The 25,730-nt window shown below is 37.5% G+C and overlaps 2 protein-coding genes and 1 long non-coding RNA gene across 6 annotated transcripts in view; all 3 read right to left on the reverse strand.

The window, feature by feature from the left end:
* LOC127422810 (inositol 1,4,5-triphosphate receptor associated 1-like) overlaps positions 1-6,311 on the reverse strand; it is a 53,624-nt gene extending 47,313 nt beyond the window's left edge. For all 4 annotated transcript variants that reach the window (XM_051666696.1, XM_051666785.1, XM_051666629.1 and 1 more), the window contains exons 1-2: positions 6,113-6,311; positions 5,953-5,996 (exon numbers count right to left, since the gene is read on the reverse strand). In XM_051666696.1, coding sequence (XP_051522656.1) covers positions 5,953-5,996; positions 6,113-6,296 — 228 coding nt within the window. In that variant the 5' untranslated portion in view covers positions 6,297-6,311. The remainder of the gene's footprint in view (positions 1-5,952; positions 5,997-6,112) is intronic.
* Positions 6,312-12,819: 6,508 nt separating this feature from the next.
* Positions 12,820-16,472, reverse strand: LOC127440170 (uncharacterized). The gene is made up of 6 exons (XM_051696626.1): positions 16,405-16,472; positions 15,862-15,955; positions 15,630-15,764; positions 15,359-15,453; positions 13,093-13,654; positions 12,820-12,927 (listed from the first exon to the last, which is right to left on the reverse strand). The coding sequence occupies exons 1-6, from the start codon at positions 16,470-16,472 to the stop codon at positions 12,820-12,822; spliced, it is 1,062 nt and encodes a 353-aa protein (XP_051552586.1).
* A 681-nt stretch (positions 16,473-17,153) lies between these two features.
* LOC127448561 (uncharacterized) lies at positions 17,154-17,584 on the reverse strand. The gene is made up of 3 exons (XR_007898555.1): positions 17,481-17,584; positions 17,301-17,351; positions 17,154-17,209 (listed from the first exon to the last, which is right to left on the reverse strand). It is a non-coding gene; the product is annotated as an uncharacterized LOC127448561 (long non-coding RNA).
* Positions 17,585-25,730: the final 8,146 nt, after the last annotated feature.

Here is a 25,730-nt window from a genome sequence, read left to right on the forward strand (position 1 = left end):
GTTTCCTCAATGCTCCACAATTTTTAGTGTTCTCTCTTTTCCTCTCTCTGATTTTTTTCCCCCTGCACCAGCCTCTCTGTGACTCCTGGGAGCTTTGACCATTTAAGGAGAAGGCTTCTCGTGGTTCTCCAGCTGCTATTGCTGTGTGCGTGTGTGTGTTTTTGCCTGATGCTCCAGTGAGCCTCAGCACAAGAATGACAGTGTCCTGCTCAGTCTGCATGTTCTTGACTTTTGCCTCTTTCTGATTTAGTTACTAAAATGTATGGCTAATATCTAATGCATTTTTGTTTCTCAAGATAATGTAGCCCACTTTAAGAAGGTTAAGATACTTTTACTGGAACGCAAGATGAAAATACTGATGAAGAAAATGACTTCTTGCAGTTAAATATAAATTAAATGAAACAAATGCACATACACACAAAATGTTTAACAAGAAACAGACTGTGCAAACTGCACTTCCACAGAAAAGCATGACACTACAGAGGAAGTGATGAAGGTTTTTCGTTACTGTCTAAATATGCAAATTCCGGTTGATATTCGACTATGTTAAACCAACCACTATGTTAAGGTTCAGTGCTTTGACTACACTGTAAAAAGTGAAAATGTGCAGCCGTTACCTTAAAGGGTTTGTTTACCCAAGAATAAAAATTCTATCATATTTTTGACTTTTTTGTTCAATGGAACACAAAAGGAAATGTTAAGCACAATGATAGCATCAGTCACCATTCACTTTCATTGCATCTTTTTTTCCAAACAGTGGAATTAAATGGTGACTGAGGCTAACAATCTAATAATAATAATAATAATAATAATAATATTAATAATAATAATAATAATAAAAGCCATATGGGTTTGGAATAACATGAGGGTGAGTAGGTGAACTATCCCCTTAAAGGAATATTTTGGGTTCAATTTAAATTAAATTTAAAGCATTTGTGGCATAATGTTGATTACCACAAAAGAATATTTTGAATCATCCCTTCTTTTCAAGGTTACAGTGAGGCACTTACAATGGAAGTGAATGGGGCCAATTTTTGGAGGGTTTAAACACAGAAATGTGAAGTTTAAATCGTAATTTTTACAGAAATTTAAGGGTTTTAGGGTTTGTTGACATTACATCGTCATGGCAACAAAGTTGTGAAATTGGCTATAACTTTACACAGAAAAGGTTAGTAAGTGATTTTATCAATCTAAAATCATGTTAACACAGATATTGTTTGGCTATACTTTTGAAAAAGTGAGTATTTTAACATTCAAAAATTGGCCCCCATTCACTTCCATTGTAAGTACCCAAATTTATTGTTGTGGTAATCAGTATTAGGCCACAAATGCTGTTGATTGAGCTTAACTTATATTGAACCTGGAATATTTCTTTAAGGACCTATTTCTACCTCATCTGGCTCTTAAAAATGACTTTTATTAGTGTAAGATCTCAGAAGTCGTCAGACTGATTAAAGGAATATTCCCGGTTTCATACAAGTTAAGCTCAATAGACAGCATTTGTGGAATAATGTTGATTACCACAAACAAATTATTTCAACTCGTCCCTCCTTTTCTTTCAAAAAAGCACAAATCTTGGTTTCAGTGAGGCACTTATAATGGAAGTCAATGGGGGCCAATTTCTGAACGTTAAAATACAAGTCTCTTGTATTAGCGATCAGCTAATGTCACTCAATCTACACCACACTATCGTTCAGGTAGAACAATTCTTTTGACCACTAAAGATAGCTTCAATAATAATCTTCCAGAGCTATCTCATTCACTCAGTAAGCCCCAAAGTCTAGAAGAACTTGATGAAATAACAGAAAATATAAATACAGTGTTCTCTAGCACTCTTGTCACCCCCCTTCGATTAAAGAAAATTAAAGAAAAAAAGCCCTGCACCATGGCACAATGATCACACTCATGCTCTCAAGAGAGCAGCTTGGAAAATGGAGCGCAAGTGGAAGAATACAAAATTAGAAGTATTTCACGGTGCATGGAAGGATAGTGTCTGTAGCTACAGACAGGCACTAAAAGCTGCCAGGTCAGCATACTTTAGCAAACTCATAGAAAATAACCACAACAATCCTATGTGTTTACTCAGTACTGTGGCAAAATCGGTTCAGAATAAAGCCTCAACTGAACCAGATATTCTGTCGCAGCACAATAGTAATGACTTCAAGAATTTCTTTACTGATAAAATTGAAATAATCAGACATAAAATTGGAACTATGCAATCAACTGTCACAGCACCCCAGAAAACAGTACAACTTCACGAGCAACTTTCAATTCTTCACTGTCATAGGTCATGAAGAGCTAACAAAACGTATAAAAAATTCAAAAGCCACAATATGAATGTTAGATCCAATACCAACTAAGCTCTTAAAAGAGGTATTCCCTGTAATCTCAGAACCTCTTCTTAATATTATCAACTTCTCACGATCCTTAGGACATGTCCCAAGAAACTTTAAAATGGCAGTTATCAAAACGCTTATTAAAAAGCTACAGCTTGATCCTGGAGAATTGGCTAATTACAGACCGATTTCAAATCTCCCATTTATGTTGAAAATACTTGAAAACGTAGTGTCCTCCCAACTCTGTTCATTTCTACGGAGAAACAGTATATATGAACAATTTCAGTCAGGATTTAGGCATCATCACAGTACAGAGACTGCATTTATCAGAGTTACAAATGACTTGCTCTTATCATCTGATCACGGCTGCATTTCACTTCTAGTGCTTTTAGATCTAAGTGCTGCCTTCGACACGATAGATCATGCCATTCTCTTGAATAGGCTGGAGAATTATGTTGGCATTTGTGGACTTGCATTAGCATGGTTTAGGTCCTATCAGACCGCTACAACTTCGTCTGTGTAAATGAGGAATTGCCAAATCAAACAAAATTTAGGTATGGAGTGCCACAGGGATCAGTTTTAGGGCCTCTGCTTTTCTCCTTATATATGCTTTCTCTGGGGGATATTATCAGGAATCATAGAATAAGTGTCCACTGTTACGCCGACTATACCCAACTTCATATTTCTTCGAAACCCGATGAAATTTCACAATTCTCCAAATTAGCAGAGTGTATCAATGAAATCAAAGATTGGATGGCCAGAAATTTCCTTCTTCTTAATAATTAAATATGTCATTTTAAAATCAAATTTCCAGTGTTTGTAGAACAGCATTCTTCCACCAAAGAAATATAGCTAAGTTACAACACATGCTCTCTGTTGCTGATGCCAAAAAACTAATTCATGCGTTCATGACATCAAGACTAGATTATAGTAATGCATTACTGGGAGGATGTCCAGCAAGTTCAATAAATAAACTTCAATTGGTTCAAAATGCAGCAGCCAGAGTGCTGACTAGAACCAAGAAATATGATCATATTAGCCCCATTTTATCATCGTTACAGTGGCTACCTGTTGAATTTTGTATTAACTTTAAAATTCTGTTAACTACATACAAAGCTTTGAATGGTCTAGCTCCACAGTACTTAAGTGACCTTCTACCATGCTATATTCCATTACGTTCATTATGATCGCAAAATTCTGGCCTGTTAATAATTCCTAGAATATCAAAATACACAAAAAAAGGTAGATCCTTTTCCTATTTGGCTCCAAAACTATGGAATAGTCTCCCTAACACTGTTCGGGATGCAGACACACTGACTCAGTTTAAGTCTTGACTAAAGACTCATCTATTTAGCCAGGCATACACCTAATTTATTCTTCACACACAGTTAGGCTGCTTTAGTTAGGTCTGCCGGAACCTGAAACATTGATCATGATCTATAACTCTGCAAAAAATTTAATGGCATCTATGCTAATATTATTCTATTTGTTTCCATGTCTCAACCTTGGGACTCCTATCCCGAGGTCACCAGAACCGGCTGGCTCCATTCCTGCTTGGTATCGGACTCCAGTGCTACGTGTCTCTGAATGATGATGACAAAATGCAGCCGGTGCCAGCCAGACATCACTTCAGTCTATTACGATGGACCTCAGAGGATGAACTGATGCCAGCTCCAACCATAAGACATGGGATACTTCATATGCCACAGCCTGAACCTTGGATTTAGGATAGACTTCACCGAAACTACCGGCCGGTTGAACTGCGAAGCACCTCACTGATCTCGGCCTGCATCACCTTGGTCTAATGAGGACTACACTCTTAAAATGGAATACAAAGACTATCAATAAATTGCCAACAAAAGCCTTCATCAGCCAACTAACAAAAAACAATGCATCTATGTGAACTTCTGCAGTTAATCCAGGATGAACTTCAAAGACATTAGTCATTAATCTTACAGTTCTTACAAAGATATTGTTTAAACGCTGGCCCTTAACACTTACTCAGTTTAATAATTTTAAACCAGGACTTGCACTGCACACAAATAACTAATATTGGCATTATATTCATGTTGTTTAGCCAGAGGGGAACTGGCCCGTTTCTCCCAAGGTTATTTTTCTCCATTAACCAATATCTTATGGAGTTTTGTGTTCCTTGCCACAGTCACCTTCAGATTGCTCACTGGGTTTCTAAATACAATTATTATTTAATTACTTATTTTTATACACACTTCATAATCATATTTAATGAAATTACACAATGATGACTCTAAGACTTTATAGATATTACGGTTTAATTTTCTGTTAATGCTTGATTTTCTGTAAAGCTGCTTTGAAACTATGTGTGTTGTGAAAGGCGCTATACAAATAAAATATAGCCAAAAGACATAAAGGACATGTGTGTAAACATGATTTTAGTGTGATAAAATCACTTATTAACCTTTTCTGTGTAAAGTTATAGCCAATTTTATAACTTCATTGCCATAACGATGTAATGTCAACAAGCCCTAAAACCCTAAAATGACTGTAAAAAATTATGATTTAAACAACTTTATAGCTCAGGTAAAACACAAGTTTTTACAGATGTATTAATGTACTGTAAGTGCTTTTATAAAATTATAAGCTTAAAACCTCCAAAGATTTGCCCCATTCACTTCCATTGTAAGTGTCTCACTGTAACCTCGATTTTTGCTTTTTTTTAAAGAAACTTTTTGTGGAAATCAACATTATGCCACAAATGCTGTTGATTGATCTTAACTTTGTATTGAACCCGGAATATTCCTTTAATACAATATTTGTTCCTTGAATAAAGACATTTGATTTAGATGCTACCGCATAAAGCACATTTTAAGCTACACCAAATGTGCATAAATGATGCCACCATAAAGTAAAGTTAAACATGTTTAACAAAGTCACCAATACATTAAAATGTTTTCTTTTAAAAATCTGAGTGGTGCAAAACATGATGTTAGTTGCTAAGGTGTTTAGAGTGTTTTTAGCACATTTCTGTGTGATTGCGTGACATATGTCCAAATACTTTTGGGGCCACTGTAACAGGAAAAGGTATTTTGAAAAAAAAAAGGAGAGCAAGTGGAAAGGTAGACCATTCAGGTGAAAATCAAGTCCCAGTAAATGTGTACACCTTCGGTCCCTGACAGACAAAGTACTTTTGAGAGGCAAAGCTGAACTAATCTAATGATCTAATCAAATTAATTGTTTTTTCACACAACTCTCCCAATTATCCATGATATTCTGGTCTCTAGGTATGGCTCGGGTCCATTCTTCCCATTTTATTGTCCAAAAATGTAAGTCCAATCTCTTAAAAAAGCAATAGCACAGCTCCCCTAATTTAACCCACACAATTTGACACACCATTCAGTAACACAACTGGTGTGGGACAAGTTACAGGCCGAAGTTAAATACTTATGGTCAGGGGTTCAGAACAAGCAGATGAGCAATATTAATAGTGATGCTTGCCTTAGCAAGCACCACTAATTACACAAAGAGGCAAGTAATCCTTTTTGAGACATGGAGAAATACACCATGATCACATTTGAAATGGACAATAATAATAATTAACAAACATAATAACTAAGAAAAATGGCATATTTTCTTTTACCTTGTTGCTGTGGTCCTCTGCTCTGGTGCACGGAAGCAAGCCACCTGTTTGAAAGCAGCACAGAGAGATTCAGGCTTATTTGCAAGTCACGGGTCTGTCATGCAAATGCACATGTGTTAAAATGCACATAAAACAGTTGGCCATTTAATAGATGACGCACCGAAGGAGGCGTAGCACTTGATTGACAGAGAGTTTTCAATACTTCTTTTAGACTGTAATCTCCCTCCCTCTCTCTTTATTTCTCCAAACCTGCCTCCATATCTAAGGGCAACAATAACCTGGCAACCATTTACATGAGGCGCTTGATCCTCTGGTTGAAAGCACTTGGCTAACCATAGACTCATTGTATTACTTCCTTATACAGCAGTCTTGCAAGGTTGATCAGACCTAGTGATGTTCCCCTATAATCAATGAAGATCAATTGATGCTAAGAATTTAACCACAAGAACAATCAAAGAAATTAACAGCTTTCATAATTCATGGCATGGGTTAAAGCCAGGTCATGCTAAAAAAAGGAGCCCCTCCATTGCTATTCAACATTAATCTCAGACATCTCCACTTTTAGCGCTTTAAGAGAGAAAACAAGCTGAAGGATTTACGGAAGGGGCTGTTATTTATTTAGAGTGTTGCTAGAAGAGCTCTTTAGTACGATAAATACCGACTCTTTATTATGGACTACGACATCCTGCTCTTTTGAGATCGACAGCTCACAAATGAGAGACAGACTGAACAAATGGCTGTTGATTATGATGATATAATGCCGATATGATGACTTTTCCAGTTATAATGGTGCCCTTTTGTACCATCTAACTTTTGATTACTTCACTTATGTCTTAGTCTGATGAGGAACATATGTATCCAATTGTATACTGTCACTTTAGATAAAAGCTTTTATTAAATAAACAGATTCAGTAAATGTATGTGTAACGGTAGCCAGCTGGTATGTGCTGTGCAGTGTGTGTGAACCTCACTCCCCTAGCCTCAAGTGACACACTAGCGATTGACGCTAGAGGCTGTGGCCTTTAGCCTCCTTGTTAGTGCACCCGCCTCCCATGCTGGAGACCCCAGTTTGAATTCCGCTCGGAGCAGGTCGAGCAGGACAAGTTACAGTGGTGCCATGACCCGGATGGGAGTGAGGTTTAGGGGGGTGAGTGTAACGGTAGCCAGCTGGTACGTGCTGTGCAGTGTGTGTAAACATCACTCCCCTGGCCTCAAGAGGCGCACTAGCTATTGACGCTAGATGCTGTAGCCTTTAGCCTCCTTGTTTTTGTAACTCCTCACTTTTGAGAGGCAAAGCTGAACTAATCTAATGATCTAATGAAATTAATTGTGTGTTTTCAAAAAGAGAAACTTACATACAAAATGGGTTTAAACAGATCACAAGACCTAAATGCTCACTCAAATGCAAATGTTCTCCTAGTGGAACAGGCTTTTCTGGAAGGTGAAATAATCTGGTAAATGCTTTGCATGAACCTTTTGGCCTATAAAAGTATTCTTCTTAGCTAGTATTTTTTTTATCTTTTCCAATGTTGTGTATGCCCTTCATGCTGGAATAAAGCCATAAAACCACAAAAAACCCATTGAGAATAAACATGAAAATGAATAATAATGGTTACACTTTACAAAAAGGTTCCATTTATTAATATTAGTTAATGCGTTAGGTATCATGAACTAAAAATAAACAAATTATTTTTACACTGTTTACATTAGTTTCAGCATAGTTTATAAAAAATGCAGTTGTTCATTATTAATGTTAATTAATAATGCATTAACTGAAGTTAATAGTTTATACAAATTTTAATTAAAAAACATTTATTAGAATATCTTGAAATTAACACGAACCAAGATAAATTTATAAAAATAAATGTTGTATAAGCATTGTTCATTGTTAGTAAATGTTAACTAATGTTGTTAACTAATATTAACAAATGGAACCTTATTGTAAAGTGTTATCATAAAAATGAAATAAAATTAACAAACACTTGACAATAACGTTCATTTCTAAGTAACTGACAGACATTATATAACTTATTGTTAACAGATAAGCAGTTCAAATATGAATCTAAATATGATTTTGAAAATGTACAGAACAAAGTTTCATAGCTGTTAACTAATGATCTATTAACCATTATTTAATGTAATAATGTTTGGTAGTGAACAGTGAAAGCATGAAATTGTTATCTTTAAAAGCCATCTCTACCTGATCATTTAAATTATTTTCATTGGTGTAATTTAATGTTGTCTGGTTGATTCAGTTGCATTCAATAATATGTGATTATTTTGACTTAAATCAGATCATTTAAATGTAATTACATTTAATATACCTGACAAAACATGCAGTGTAAATGAAAGTTATTAAAGCATTATTATTATTATATTATAATGTTATTATTTAATCTTTTTATTTTTCTTCTCTACAAGTTTTACTCAAGTAAACAACTTCATTTCTGATATCACAAAAATAACATTTAATCAGACAATTTGATTTGATTCAGTATTATGTTTTGTCTGATTAAATGATATAATTTTATATGTACATTTATATGTTATATATATATATATAACCTGCCCCTGGAGCAGATAGGGTCAAGGGCCTTGCTCAAGGGCCCAACAGTGGCATCTTGGCAGTGCTGGGGCTTGAACCCCCGACCTTCTGATCAGTAACCCAGAGCCTTAACCGCTGAGCTACCACTGCCCCTATTTTCGCATATCCCAGCCAAGCTGGGGTCAGAGCGCAGGGTCAGCCATGATACGGTGCCCCTGGAGCAGATGGGGTCAAGGGCCTTGCTCAAGGGCCCAACGGTGGCATCGTGGTGGTGTTGGGGCTCGAACCCCTGACCATCTAGTCATTAACCCAGAGCCTTAACCGCCAAGCCACCACTGCCCCTAATATATATACAGTTGTGCTCAAAAGTTTGCATACCCTTGGAGAATTGGTAATATATGAACCATTTTTAAAGAAAACATGAGTGAGCAGGCAAAACACATTTCTTTTATTTCTTATGGGATTCATATTCGACTGTAGGTTATAACAGAATGGCACAATCATAAAACAAAACATGGCAACAAAGAAAAAAATGAAATGACCCCTGTTCAAAAATCTGCATACCCTTAGTTCTTAATACTGTGTATTGCCCCCTTTAGCATCAATGACAGCGTGCAGTCTTTTGTAATAGTTGTCTATGAGGCCCTAAATTCTTGCAGGTGGTATAGCTGCCCATTCATCTTGGCAAAATGCCTCCAGGTCATGCAAAGTCTTTGGTCGTCTTGCATGAACCGCACGTTTGAGATCTCCCCAGAGTGGCACGATGATATTAAGGTCAGGAGACTGTGATGGCCACTCCAGATCCTTCACCTTTTTCTGCTGTAACCACTGGAGGGTCAACTTGGCCTTGTGCTTAGGGTCATTGTCATGCTGGAAAGTCCAAGAGCGTCTCATGCGCAGCTTTCATGCAGAAGAATGCAAATTGTCTGCCAGTATTTTCTGATAACATGCTGCATTCATCTTGCCATCAATTTTCACAAGATTCCCTGTGCCTTTAGTGCTCACACACCCCCAAAACATCAGTGAGCCACCACCATTCTTCACAGTGGGGATGGTATTCTTTTCACTATAGGCCTTGTTGACCCCTCTCCAAACATAGCGCTTATGGTTGTGACCATAAAGCTCTATTTTGGTCTCGTCACTCCAAATTACAGTGTGCCAGAAGCTGTGAGGCATGTCAAGGTGTTGTCGGGCATATTGTAACCGGGATTTATTGTTGCATTGGCGCAGTAAAGGCTTCTTTCTGGCAACTCGAACATGCAGCTCATTTTTGTTCAAGTATCGTCGTATTGTGCTCCTTGAAACAACCACGTCTTTTTCCAGAGCAGCCTGTATTTCTCCTGAGGTTACCTGTGGGTTTTTCTTTGTATCCCGAACAATTCTTCTGGCAGTTGTGGCTGATATCTTTCTTGGTCTACCTGACCTTGGCTTGGTATCAAGAGATCCCTGAATTTTCCACTTCTTAATAAGTGATGGAACAGTACTGACTGGCATTTTCAAGGCTTTGGATATCTTTTTATATCCTTTTCCATCTTTATAAAGTTCCATTACCTTGTTACGCAGGTCTTTTGACAGTTCTTTTCTGCTCCCCATGGCTCAGTATCTAGCCTGCTCAGTGCATCCACGTGAGAGCTAACTCATTGACTATTTATACACAGACACTAATTGCAATTTAAAAAGCCACAGGTGTGGGAAATTAAACTTTAATTGCCATTTAAACCTGTGTGTGTGTCACCTTGTGTGTCTGTAACAAGGCCAAACATTCAAGGGTATGTAAACTTTTGATCAGGGCCATTTGGGTGATTTCTGTTATCATTATGATTTAAAAAGGAGCCAAACAATTATGTGATATTAAATGGCTTCATATGATCAATATCCTTAAATTAAAGACAGTTTTTACATATTTTCAAAATCAATGCCAAAATTTCACAATTTCTGCCAGGGTATGCAAACTTTTGAGCACAACTGTATATACCTGTATATGTGTATATATATATATATATATATATATATATATATATATATATATATATATATATATATATATATTTACTGTTAATTCACATCAATAATTAGAGTATTATGATCTTTTGCTGAGAGAGTTGGATTAAAATTATTGTTTTATAAACCTACTGGTTATCAAGAGAAGCCATAAACAAACATAGCACACTAGGGGCGACCAGCACATTTATTCATATTATTGCATGTCTGTTTCACTTCACTGTGCACTAATAATTTGATAAGCAAATGAAACACTATTCAGCACCCAAGAAATTAACAGAGAGAACCAGGGCGTTATGATAAGCTGGGAAAACAGTGTTTTTCTCGAATATGCACACATACACAAGCAAACAAACACAGCAACTCCTGCATTTCCACCAACAGGCTACACTGATTACATGATTTAAGAGATAGTTCACCTAAAAAGGAAATTTCTGTCATAATTTACAAACCCTCAAACCTGAATGATTTTCTTTCTTCTAGGCAGTCCAAGCTGCTTTATCCCTGGCTACCATTAACATTCATGGCCATTCCTTTACCTACCGTGAAAGTGAATGGTAAACAAAGACAAAAGTAGCTTGGACATTCTGCACGATAACTTATTTTGTGTTACACAAAAGATAGAAAGTCATATGGGTTAAGAACTAAGAGTGAGTAAATGATGACAGAATAATCATTTTTGGGTGAACTGTCCCTTTAAGCTTTTTCTACTTGTGTAAAATTAGCATCTCAATTTCCTTGAATTGCAAGCACCACAAGAAGCAGCTGCACTCAGGCCAAAGCCACAGAGCTCCCTATAGACACTGCAGGAAGAACATTACACCATGGGACAACACACACACAAACACTGCACATGTAAAGAAAAATAATAATAACTTTTGAATAATTAATTCCTAAAACAATTTTTACTACTGAAAGGAATATTTCACCCAAAAATGAAAATTCAGTCATAATTTACTCACACTCATGTCGTTGCAAACGTCGTATCACTTTCTCATGCAAAACACAAAAGGAGTTTAACATAAAAGTTCTTAAGTGAACACTGTGAAAAAGCTTCCATTATGCACTCATGAGCGTGCAATGGACATCAAGATTTTCACTGAAAAACTACTTTCATTTTGGGTTGTTGCTAACCAGAACTTATCCTATGCCTTCAGAACACTTGGAATATGACGCATTAGTCGCATGGACTACTTTTATGATGGGTGCTTTCGGGTCCTTTTTAAGCTTTTAAGTGAGACACTATTCACTGCCATTGCATTAAAAACAGACAAGAATTTTCATTAAAACATCTCCTTTTGTGTTTCGCATAATAAACTACAGTAAGTCATACGGGTTTGGAACCAGTGGCGCCTGCAGCTGTACGGCCGTACGCACTGTGTGTACCATGAGTGCTCCGACTGACTTGCCCAATTTGCGAATGTATAATTCTTTTGAGTCGGTTCTTTTCAGTGAATTGGCCAAACATTCTTTCAAAGTGGTCTGAATCGATTCGTGATTCAGTACAATTTGTTCAGAGCACTCTCTCACTGAATTATTTGGAGCGGTATCGGGATATTTACGAATACAGAGAACAAGCAGCGCTGGATACAGTGTAAATGTGACAACAATCAACTGAAACAAAAGTCTGTCTTTTTGAGAGGTAACTTTGAGAAACTTCAGCTAGTGCTGTGTCATGTGAACAAGGGGCTGTTCAAGCTGAACGTGTTTTTGCATCCACTCGTGCTGTTTATCAATCGTTTTCCATGTAAACATTCGCTAGATAGATTTGACAACTGCATCACATTTCACTGTGTTTTTAGCATCTCTCATGGGAGCGCTACATTTTTAGATGCTGTGTCAAGTTAAAAAGAACTTCTTCAACTGATAAAAATGCGTCTTGAGACACCTGCTTTCTGCTGTATTCATTGTGGTGTGTTTGATATTTTAGCGCGAAAACGCGCCTGTCTGAACGGTTACTGGAAGAAATGCTTTAGCCAATAGTTCCATGAATACTGCTCATACTCGAGAAAATAAATAAATGCTTATCTCAAAGTCACCAGAATTTAATGCATTGGTGTCGTTTTTTGCACACACAAAAAAAATCTCCTGGGATAGCATGCCCCCGGACCCCCCTTGATATAAGGTTTATTAGACAGATTTCTGTGCGCAACCTCAGATTAAATCATGCAGGCACCCCTGTTTGGAACTACATGTGGGTGAATAAATTATGGCAGAATTTTAATTTTGGGGTGAAGTATCCCTTTAAAAGTTACCAAAATCAAGATGAGATGCCTATGAGAGTGTAATTTTTTATTGCAGAGGTAATCAAATTCTACCTTTTACTGATGTAATTGGAGCAAGGCTGCTTTCAAGAGTGGTAGGTTCTGATGTGTGAAGGGAAGTGACAGCAACTGAGCGACAATCCACCAGGAATCCATCAGCATCCACTGATCTCACATCAGAGAGTTGAGATATAGATGACAACTTGAACAAAACAATGTTGTTAGATTAACTATAAAATGAATAACATACAGGTAAATATGTATAACTAGATACTTGGTAGTATTCAGCAACATCAACTGTCTACTAAAGAATTCTGAGTTACTGTATACCTGTGTGTTAGCAGAGATTGTGGCCTCCAGTGCATTAATTTGGTTCTCAATGGCTGCAGCTCGACTCAGGACTTGTCCCACTCTCAGGCTAATGGCTTCTATTCTCTCTTTCATCTTCTTCTCACTGTCCATAAGCACGTGGGCTGCCTGCATGGCCTGAGCCACCATGCCCTCCACTCTCCTCAGGGCCTTCAGCAGGTCATCTGTGGCCTCTCCTACATACGCTGACTCAGTAACCACAGCTACATCCCTAAATTCATTCTTCTCTCTGTCAACCTGAATCTGAGCATCTCTGAAGGTTCTCACCACTCTCAAACCAGGCTTACTCTCTTCCAGCTGGGCTGTTTTCAGATCAGCCTCCAGGTTTTGGAGCTCATGCTGCATGTCTCTCACAGCCTCCTGTGGTTCTCCTCCAGTCTGGATTATCCTGTTCTCCTTGGTGAGGCACTTCCACCAGGTGATGGATGCTGCTATTTGGGCTTCCTGCTTCTGATGTTTGGTCATGGACAGCCTCTGTGCCTGTTCTGCCAGTGGAGCTTCAAGAAGATCCAGCTCTTTAAATCTGGAAACCAGATGGGCAACACCATGTAATGCTTCATGCAATGCAACGTTAAAGGAAAAGTTCACCTAAAAATTCTGTCAGTGTTTATTCACCCTCATGTCATTCCAAAATTGCATGCTATTATTTTTTTCACAAAATTATATAGTAATTTTTGAAGAATCTTCAGCATTTTTCATAATATCAGCAGTCTATGGCGACCATGTTTTTTTTTTAACAATTTATAATCATGCAGTATTACACTGACGCAGTGATTGATTTATGTCGTCAAGAAATCAGAGACCCTCTCCTCGAAATCCAAACACAAGTGGTCACAGGAGACGCATTTGAGTGACCAGGTGTAAACACATCGCCTGACCAAGTCATTTTGAATTCAAGTCATTTTGATTTGTATAGCGCTTTTCACAACACACATAGTTTCAAAGCAGCTTTACAGAAAATCATGCTTTAACAGAAAATGAAACTGTAATATCTTTAAATTATATCTATCTATAATATCTTACCATATTTTATCTGATCATCTGAGACGTATCTTAATACCAGGTGTACACAGTGTCAATATGATTCATAAGATATATTCTGCTTGTTCTGAAGTATTATGATAGCTTTGTGTGATGAGCAGACTGAAATTTAAGTCATTATGTACTGAAAATCTTCCCATGTGCTGCAGCTCTGAAATCTCATTCTCCATCACGCATTTTCAAACTGGTGCACCATGTTCGCTTATGACACCATTTATTTGGGCATTTTAACATCAATGATGTTAAACCTGCTGTGACACATCGAGGCACCATTTCATAGCTTCGACCAAGGGCAAGATTATCAGTGAATAACGACTTATATTTCTGACTGTTCCTCACACAAAACTATCAAATGACTTCAGAAGACTTGAAATGTAGCGCATAAGGTGTATGGACAACTTTTACAGTGTGTTTTTGGGTTCTTGGCAGCTGTGTTTACTATAGGTGCCTCCCAAGCCGCACACTTCTGCACTATTCTATGGCATTTTGTAGTGTAAGTAGTGCAAGTAGTATGTTAACACTGAAAATGCAGCAAAAAGAAGTGTAGTTTAAGCACCCGTATGATGCACTTTTCCAACCGTCAAAATGGAGTGTAGAATTTTGGACACTTCACGCACTCAGCGCTTGCGGTTTGCCATACATAGCAGAAGGGGCGGAGTTACCTGGCTGCGCTGCTGGTCTGACAAAACAGTTGTAAATAATGAAGAATTTAGCAGCTAGCAAAACTTCAGTGGATACAGCACCTTACAAATGTGAGTTGAATGCTTTAACATTACCCCAAGCTGTGTGAATATGTATGTTGTTTAAGATACAAGTGTTGAACTGAGGTTAGCTAATGCACTAAAGCTAGTGGCAACACACCTTGTGCGTTTGAAATGTCACTTCTGTCAGCTGTTAAACAGAAAAAGTTAAGAGTTCCATTTGGAATGATTCATGCACTTTACATGCAAATTCATGCACTACATGGCTGAGTGCATAGTATATTTTGTAAGTGCATAGTGTATAGTGTGTCATTTGGGACACAGCTTATGAACTATCGTTGATTGGAAAAGGGCTTTATAAATATCCTTCAAAATATTTCCTTTTGTGTTCCACAAAAAATAACAGATTAGCATACAGGTTTGGAACTACTTTAGGGTGAATAAATGACAGAATTTTCATATTTAGGTGAAATATTCCTCCTTACAGTGTCACCAGCCGATGCCTAGATCTTCCATGCTGTTGTTGCTCCTTTAGATAGAGTCTCTCTAACTTTTCAGTCACACTGTTGCCAACTTTATCCTGAAGAGCAGATAATAAATACAAAATTCAGGTAGGTATATATATATATATATATATATATATATATATATATATATATATATATATATATATATATATATAATTGCATTTATTAAATTAAGAACTTAAGTCCCAGCTAAAATATAGGTATTATGTATATATGTTGTGTTTCTCACAGTCTCTGAGAGTTGTGTGTGGAGTATATGGGATAATTCAACAGGCTTCATCTTTGGGAACTGAATGTCTCCTCTCAGGGGGATGGTGGGCAAGATCTGACTCAGTGAGCCACTAATCGACTCCATAGCCACATTCTGGAACAGGGAGAAAAGAAGGAGAGGACTTGTACTGTACAGTCATTACATCAATTACACATCTCTAGGCAGTATATTAGATTGAATGGTCTGTTACCGGTTGAGCTTCCTGAATCTCATGATGCAAAGACTGATGGTTTGTCACACCTGTCCTATGTGGACCTAAAGAGCTAATATGGTATTTGTTTAACCTGACAAACACAACAAAAACGGAAAGAATAAGGATCCCTCCTTGAAGGGTTTGAACCAATGACCTTTCTTTCAGGAGCCAAGAACTTTAAATTATACTGTTGCTACACACCAAAAAAAAAAAAAAAAAAAAAAAAAAAAAACATACTTAAACTAAATAAAAAACTCCAAATAAATTCAGAATAAATAAATACAATTATTTATTTTATATCTTTGTATTACTTTATATGATTCATACGTTTACTGGACACAAACATGGAAACTAAATTGACTATAAAATCAAACATTTAAAGTGTTTCTGAGAAGCAGTGGCTTTAATTGCACAGGCTCAAATTTAGAGCATACGCAATGACAATACATTTTGCAGCTTTTCACAAATACAGTACTTTGTGATTGTTTTGTCCTGCTAGTGAAACAACAGACTGATGCAGACTGGATTGGTGGTGTTTACCTGAAGAGTGCCTGCCGTGAGTGCTCTTGTAGCCTCATCAGTTCTGACTGCAGGCTCTTCACATGCATTAGCAGACAATAGAATCACCATTATAACTGAACAGAACCATTAGAACTCAAGCCATTCTTTCACACTTACACAAGCACATGCATTCATGGTGATAAACAATAGAATACCTCAATAATTGTGTGGCTTTCTAAATGAGTGTCCTTAAGCTTTTCCAGCAGGATGTTTTTCTGTGTAGATTGAATAAAACTTTATAAAACAACATCAATAAATACAATCAGCACTACATGCTATGAAGTTACAGTAAAATCACCTTAGTAAGGTCCCTGTCTTTCACAGCCAGCACCATATGAGTTTCTTCTAGTTCTTCCTGCAAACATTATAAGATATTATTTAAGGAATAATTCACAAAAAAATTAACATTTTGAAATAATTTAGTCACACACTCATGTTGTTCCAAAACCGTATGACTTTCATTCTTCTGTGGAACACAAAAGGAGATGTTAGGCAGGTGACAGAATCAGTCACTGCTCATTTTCATTTCATCTTTTTTCCATGCAATAAAAGTGAATGGTAACTGAGGCTAACCATCTGCCAAAAATCTCTGTTTGTGTTCCACAGAAAAAAAAAAGAAAGAAAAGAAAGTCAAACATGTTTGGAACGACATGTGACAGTTCTGTCCGGTAAACAACACACTTGAATGAACCGAGCATTCACTCACTCTTAAATCAGAGTTTTCTCTCCTCAGTTTGTTAATTCGATCCTCAGCAAGGTTCCCCTCCAGGGTTAATTTTTCATTCTGTAGAAAACATTGTCACTAAACACATAACACAACAATTTAAAAGTTATAATTCACAAAAACATGTGTATGATTCTGTTGAAGCCAATACCTTTTCTTCAGCTACTCTGATTAAAAATTTCAGTTGTTCAATCTCCTTTATCTAAAAGGGAAGAATGTAAAGTTATGTACAAAAAAGTTAAGAAATTGCTTAATACTGTGTAACTGTGCTATGTGCATCTCAGATGGATGGATGGATGGATGGAGAGATAGAGCATGAGCAGACTCATACTAGTGAACAGTTGCTGGACTGTGCTTTTGTGGCCCTCTCCTGGCTCTCCCTCAGTGCACATCTGGTTTCATCTAGTTCCTCAGAAAGGGACCGTGCTCTTATCACAAACAGCTGGGCACTGTCAACATTAACCAACAATAATGTCATATATATATATTATATATTAATCATATATTGGAATTGTAAGCAGGATGGAATTCGGTTGAAGTGAAGCTAGTTCAGTGGAAAAGTCTAGCATCTAGTTTAACTTAAAATCATTACAGACATTAGAGCATTATAATTTTTTTTGTTACAGCAATTTTCTGTAAAGCTGCTTTTTAACTTTTAACTGTGTGTGCTGTGAAAAGTGCTATACAAATAAAAATGACTTGACTTATAATGGATACCTGGCCAATTTGGTGTGAAGCTCTGACACCTCCAGATTGAGTTGTAGGATGGTGTCCTCACACTGAGAAACAGTCCTCAGCAGGCTGCTGTTCTGACCTCTCAATCTCTGCTGAGTGTGTTTAAACTCAGCCACTAAACCTAACAAATCTTCAGACTCACTGCTATCAAACACAGAGACAGGGACAAATCCAGACTGTTAATTGGCGTATAAAAGAATGCTGTTGATATCACAAGTGTTCTTTTAATAAAGCATTGCAAGGAGTAAATACTGTATACTGAAATCTAATGCCTAATCTTGTCAACAAAATAACTAACCAATGACATTCAGATCCATCTGAAAATGTGACGTCGTTCAAAAGAAGAGGATACTCGGTTCCTATGAGCACAATGTGAGACTGGTTTAGGAGTAATGTTTAGCATGTCTTTAATACAAATATATCTGGGTTTCCATCCAGATGTTTCACATTTTTTAAGCGCATTTCAAAAAATTTGACTAAAGAAAATGCGAATCATTGTGCATTTCCATCCACTATGTCATGCGCATTATCTTGAGGGTGCCCACCTTGTATTTGTGGTATTAGAGCAATCGTACAACCCCGATTCCAAAAAAGTTGGGACAGTATGCAAAATGCCAATTAAAGCAAAAAGGAGTAATTTGTAAATTCTTTTAACCCTGTGCTTGACAGCACTACAACAACCTTGTGAATTGTTTCAAAATATACATTCATTTTAAATCACATGATTGCAACACGTTCTAAAAATGTTGGGAAAGTCGAGTGTTTACTACTGTGTAACATCACCTCTTCTTCTAATAACACTTATTAAGCATTTGGGCACTGAAGACTCTGGTTTATTAAGTTTAGCAAGCAGAATTTCCCCCCATTCATCCATTAGGCAGGTTTTCAGCTGCGCAATTGTACGGAGTCTTCATTGCCGTATATTCCACCTCATAATATGCCACACATTCTCAATTGGAGACAGGTCAGGACTGCAGGCAGGCCAATCTAGCACCCGCACTCTCTGCTTATGCAGCCATGCACTTGCAATTGGGCAGTATGTGGTTTAGCGTTTTGCTGCTGGAAAATGCAGGGATGTTCTTCGAAAAGATGGCGTCTGGATGGCAGCATATGTTGCTCCAAAATTTGTACATATCTTTCTGCATTAAATTTACTCATGCCATGGGCACTAACACACACCCATACATTGACAGACACTGACTTTTGGACCTGATGCTAATAACAGCTTGGATGGTCCTTCTCCTCTTTGGCCTGAGAACACAACAGCTGTTTTTTTCCAAAAAACTATTAAAAATGTGTACTCATCGGGCCACAAAACATGATTCTACTGTTCTACTTTCCATCTCAGATGAGACCGAGCCCAGAGAAGTCGATGCTGCTTCTGGACAGTGTTGATGTATGGCTTCTGCTTTGCATAGTAAAGTCTTAAATTGCATCTGTGGATGCAGCGGAAAATGGTGTTGACAAAGGTTTACCGAATAATCCTCATCCCATGTCATGATATCCATTACAGACGCATGATGGTTTTTAAGCCAGTGACGTCAGAGGGATAGGAGATCGTATGCATTAAGAAGTAGTCTTAATATTATATTGTATATACTGTATATTGTGTATTATATTGTGCACTATAAAGGGTGAAATGCCCAAAATCCTTCCAGTTTTTCTTTGGAGGACTTTGTTCTCAAAGCACTGGATTATTTGCTGACGCGTCTGTTGGCAAATTGGCAAGCCGCGACCCATCCTTGCTCTTAAAGGACTAGGCTTTTTTTGGAGGCTTCTTATATACTTTGACACGATTGTCTCACCTGTTTAACATCTCCTGTTTCACATCACCTTGTTATTTCAACTTGTCAGATTGTTATTAGTCCTAAATTCTCCCTGTCTCAACTTTTTTGGAATGTGTTGCAGGCATCAATTTCAGAAAAACACACACAAAAAAAACAAAAAACAAAAAAACAAAAAAATCTTCAAAAAGCAATGCTGTTGATTAAGGAAAACATGAAGTACCTTGACTTTATACTGTTTTTGTTTTTGTTTTAATACAAGTCAAAGTACATTTAAAAAGCACTCCTTTTTTTATTGCCATTCTGCATACTGTCCCAACTTTTTTGGAATTGGGTTATACCTTGTTTTATCACATGCTGCCAGCAGATGCGTGTAAGTATGATATCTCATATATTAAAGGCTAAAATGGCTCAAATGCCCATAAGCTGCCAGCATCCATATACAGTACCTGGGAGAAGAAAATAGAGCTATGGGGCTCTGTGTTCGAAGAATTGCTTTGTTGTGAGAAGGACATGCACAAATGATCAAAATAGACATACTTTTGTGGATAAACTGTTTCCTTTACCTTAAAGGAATAGTTCACCTAAAAATTAAAATTATCCATACGACTCCAGTAGTTAAATCCATACCTTCAGAAGCGAAATAATAGGTGTGGGTGAGAAGCACATCAATATTTAAGTCCTTTTTTTACTATAAATCTCCACTTTCACTTCCATTTTCTTCTTCTTTAGTTTTTTAGTGATTTGCATTCTTTGTGCATATCGACACCTACTGGTCAGAACTGGTCAAAGGCGTAGATTTACATTACAAAAGGACTCAAATATTCATCTGTTTTTCAACCACACCTATCATATCACTTCTGAAGATATGGATTTAACCACTGGAGTCGTATGGATTACTTTTATGCTGCCTTTATGTTCTTTTGGAGCTTCAAAGTTCAAATTGTATGAACCTAAAGAGCTGAAATATTTCTTCTCCATGCAAGAAAAAAAAGACATACACCTCTGGGATGGCATGAGGGTGAGTGTATTATGAGAGAATCTTCATTTTTGTGTGAACTATTCCTTTAATGCACATTTTGGCTTTGGTGAAACTCTGCCTTTAGCGCATAATTGTTAAAAATTTTGAGAGTTAATGCGCATATTAAGAATTTCCATTCAGGTTTTCTTAAGTGCAAATTCAGTTGGATGGAAACCCAGCATTGGTTAACATTTATTGCAACTTACCAGCTATAGATCTTCTTAAGGCTGATCCTGATGCCTGATTTTTATCCTCAGGACCTCTGAAAGCAATCTTTAGTATACTTTATAAAATCTCTCCTTTAAATTAGTAACACACAGCAAGGTTTTTAACGAATACCCTATTTCAACATCTGTATTAAGCTTATATTCTGTAAAATACAACATTTATGCATTTAGCAGACACTTTTATTCTACAGCAACTTTGGATTCAAGCTATACATTATATCAGTATATGTGTTCCCTGGGAATCAAACCCCTGACCTTCAATCAAGCACCATGCTGTACCAGTTAAGCTAGAGGAACACTTTATGTCTGACTTTATTCCTAGTGTAGAAAAAACTTTATTATTATCATTATTATTATGAAATGTGAAATTATTGAAACCATTTTTAAGAACAATAACTGCAATATAGGAGCCCTTGATACATCATAAAGAGACACAACCCTGATAGTTTGTGTTTCGATATCTCTCACCCATCTTGGCAACACCGGGCAATCCACTCTCTCATGGTGGTATGGAAAGTATCCCTGCTAACAAGGGGGTCTCGGTTCTCTGGGTCCAGCATGTGCCTCAAATTGGTCAGCTTGTCCTGGCCAGAACTTTGAAGAGTCATGGCCTGGAGATATTGCATCACAGTGGAGGCCTGGACCTCTCCTGTATGCATGAGAGAGATGTGATGTATCAGGTGAGCATAAGAGTTATGTCTAATCTTTATCACTATTAAAAGGGGATCATGTACCTTTGTCAGTAGTATCACATGCTTCAAAAGTTATGTTTAGGAGTTCTTCCTCTGAAAAGCCATTTGTGTCAGCACAGTCACACAGAGTCCTGCTATCGGATCTAAAATCTAAGCCGATGTAAAAATGTGGTGAGCTGACAACTGCAAACTGTGAAAATACAATTTATTATAATGCTTACAAAATGGATATACAAACACAGACTTTAGGAGAATGTGGTGACATAACTTCACCTTTACTGCTCTCAAACATCTGGCAAGGCTCCACAGAGAAGGTTCCAGAATCAACTGAAAGACTTGGGACTCTGCATCCATGATGCTGTGATATATGATGGAGAAAGTGAAGATGGGGCTCAGCGTCCTCCTCGGATGAACTCTGGCATCCTGTGAGCTTCTCTGTGGCCATAGCCACTGTAGAACAAAATAAAAGAATCAAAGATACCACTGCACTCCTCTGTGAAGTTACTCTAATCGTATATTTCATTTCACTTTCATTTAAACTTCTTAAGAAAATTGTACAAAAAAATAACTTACAGTTTGCTGAACTATATTTACAAACTTTAGTGAAGATAAAATGATGTGTTGTTCCAGTTCATGGTTTCAACCTGGGTATTGGGTAATCTTCAACCGTTGGCACAAAAAAATAAATAAAATAATACAATCCAAAATGGAAAATGAACACAACTGAGACACGAATATGTATATTCACACCTTATTGGACATGAAATGCAAAGGAAAATGACATACCTTTTCAGATGAACATAATCCATTTAAAAGACTCAAGAACACCATGTTCAAAACAACATAGATGATCTGTGAACAACCAAACATGTAGTTTATTCTTGGTCATGTTTACACTGCCGTGTAAGCTATGTATGTGCAACATTCTTGTTGCTTGTAGATATCAATGCATCTAAAAGCAACAGCTGATCTTTAGAGAGGGTTAGCCTCTTTTCATCACAGAACACACACTGCCACACATCAAAACCAGATGACATGGCTACCTCCCCCTACACGTCCTCCATTCATTGCCAGTGTGCCTCTAGCATGAAAGAACAATGTTGTAATTGACCATTTAATTACAATTTGGCAGTTTTCCATATCAAATGATCCAGGCCAGTACTTTTCCTTGTCCATTTCTCCAAATACGTCCAGGTCAGATGATGAGCCAAACTCCAGAGAATTTGTTCTGAATAAAAGTGAACTGATTTCAAGGAATTAGTTCCAATAAGTAAATAAGTACATCCAATGCTTAATTTGCATTTGAATGTTTCAGTTTTTTCTATTATTATCAATGTATTATTTTTATTATTAATTAAAATAAAAGTTTAGAAATTAAGGTTCAGATAAAATGTTGAATATTAATTTCAGTCCTAAAGCTAGGAATACACAGACAACATTATTATTTGGTATGCAAAGTAGATTGAATGGTGGCCAAATCTTTGAAGCTCCAAAAAGCACATCAATACAGCATAAAAGCAATCCGTACGACTCCAGTGGTTAAATTCATGTTTTCAGATGCGATATAATAGGTGTTGGTGAGAAACAGATGAATATTTAAGTCCTTTTTCATTATAAATCTCCACCTTTTACCAGTGACCAGTAGGTGGCACGAAAAAAGTAAATCGCAAAAAAAAAAAAAAATAGAAGAATGCGGAAGTGAAAGTGGATATTTATAGTAAAAAAAAAAAAAAAAAAAAAAAAGACCTTAATTATCGATTTATTTTTAACCCGTAACCCTATTGTATCACTTCTGAAGACATGGATTTAATTACTGGAATTGTATAGATAACTTTCACCTTGACTGTCTGTGCTTTTGCGAGCTTCAAAGTTCTGGTCACCATTCACTTGCATTGTATGGACTTGCAGAGCTGAAATATCCTTTTTAAAATCTTCATTTGTGTTCTACAGAAGAAAGAAAGTCATACACATCTGGGATGGCCTGAGGGTGAGTAAAAGATGAGACAATGCTTTTTATATATATACACTATATTGCCAAAAGTATTCGCTCACCCATCCAAATAATTGAATTCAGGTGTTCCAATCACTTCCATGGCCACAGGTGTATAAAATGAAGCACCTAGGCATGCAGACTGCTTCTACAAACATTTGTGAAAGAATGGGCCGCTCTCAGGAGCTCAGTGAATTCCAGCGTGGTACTGTGATAGGATGCCACCTGTGCAACAAGTCCAGTCGTGAAATTTCCTCGCTACTACATATTCCACAGTCAACTGTCAGTGGTATTATAACAAAGTGGAAGCGATTGGGAATGACAGCAACTCAGCCACAAAGTGGTAGGCCACGTAAAATGACAGAGCGGGGTCAGCGGATGCTGAGGCACATAGTGCGCAGAGGTTCCAAAGTTCATGTGGCCTTCAGGTTAGCTCAAGAACAGGTCGTAGAGAGCTTCATGGAATGGGTTTCAATGGCCGAGCAGCTGCATCCAAGCCATACATCACCAAGTGCAATGCAAAGCGTCGGATGCAGTGGTGTAAAGCACGCCGCCACTGGACTCTAGAGCAGTGGAGACGTGTTCTCTGGAGTGACGAATCACGCTTCTCCATCTGGCAATCTGATGGACGAGTCTGGGTTTGGTGGTTGCCAGGAGAACGGTACTTGTCTGACTGCATTGTGCCAACTGTGAAGTTTGGTGGAGGGGGGATTATGGTGTGGGGTTGTTTTTCAGGAGCTGGGCTTGGCCCCTTAGTTCCAGTGAAAAGAACTCTGAATGCTTCAGCATACCAAGAGATTTTGGACAATTCCATGCTCCCAACTTTGTGGGAACAGTTTGGGGATGGCCCCTTCCTGTTCCAACATGACTGCGCACCAGTGCACAAAGCAAGGTCCATAAAGACATGGATGAGCGAGTTTGGTGTGGAAGAACTTGACTGGCCTGCACAGAGTCCTGACCTCAACCCGATAGAGCACCTTTGGGATGAATTAGAGCGAAGACTGCGAGCCAGACCTTCTCGTCCAACATCAGTGTCTGACCTCACAAATGCGCTTCTGGAAGAATGGTCACAAATTCCCATAAACACACTCCTAAACCTTGTGGAAAGCCTTCCCAGAAGAGCTGAAGCTGTTATAGCTGCAAAGGGTGGGCCGACGTCATATTAAACCCTATGGATTAAGAATGGGATGTCACTTAAGTTCATATGCGTCTAAAGGCAGATGAGCCAATACTTTTGGCAATATAGTGTGTATATATATATATATATATATATATATATATATATATATATATATATATATATATATATATATATATATTTTGCAAAAAAAAAATTTAAATCCCTGTGACGATTAAATTATTTTATTGTTTTGCTGATTACTAGTGACAACATGTGGAGGTCAGTCGCCGTTTCCCGGTAACTGTAAATTGTGAATAATATACACTGGCAGCCAAAAGTTTGGAATAATGTACAGATTTTGCTCTTATTGAAAGAAATTGGTACTTTTATTCACCAAAGTGGCATTCTACTGATCACAATTTATAGTGAGGACTTTAATAACATGAAACATTACTATTACAATTTGAAATAAATGTTCAGAACTTCTTAAACTAGTTCTCATCAAAAAAATCCTCCACGTGCAGCAATGACAGCTTTGCAGATCCTTGGCATTCTAGCTGTCAGTTTGTCCAGATACTCAGGTGACATTTCACCCCACACTTCCTGTAGCACTTGATGTGCTACTGGAAGCCATAGATGTCTTGTCGGGCACTTCTCACGCACCTTACATTCTAGCTGATCCCACAAAAGCTCAATGGGTTTAAGATCCATAACACTCTTTTCCAATTATCTGTTGTCCAATGTCTGTGTTTCTTTGCCCACTCTAACCTTTTCATTTTGTTTTTCTGTTTCAAAAGTGTCTTTTTCTTTGCAATTCTTCCCATAAGTCCTGCACCCCTGAGTCTTCTCTTTACTGTTGAACATGAAACTGGTGTTGAGCGGGTAGAATTCAATGAAGCTGTCAGCTGAGGACATGTGAGGTGTCTATTTCTCAAACTAGAGACTCTGATGTACTTATCCTCTTGTTTAGTTGTACATCTGGCCTTCCACATCTCTTTCTGTCCTTGTTAGA

Source organism: Myxocyprinus asiaticus, chromosome 1 (genome assembly GCF_019703515.2).
Source record: "Myxocyprinus asiaticus isolate MX2 ecotype Aquarium Trade chromosome 1, UBuf_Myxa_2, whole genome shotgun sequence".
NCBI lineage: Eukaryota > Metazoa > Chordata > Actinopteri > Cypriniformes > Catostomidae > Myxocyprinus > Myxocyprinus asiaticus.

What these genes read in the sequence shown, in the direction of transcription:
- LOC127440170 (XM_051696626.1), bottom strand. Translation starts at nt 16,472, where the DNA reads ATGCATGTGAAGAGCCTGCAGTCAGAACTGATGAGGCTACAAGAGCAC. An exon ending in ACACACAACTCTCAGAGACT is followed by an intron (nt 15,454 to 15,629) that starts GTGAGAAACACA and finishes TCTGCTCTTCAG; the next exon opens with GATAAAGTTGGCAACAGTGT. An exon ending in AGGCATCGGCTGGTGACACT is followed by an intron (nt 13,655 to 15,358) that starts GTAAGGAGGAAT and finishes TCTGGTTTCCAG; the next exon opens with ATTTAAAGAGCTGGATCTTC.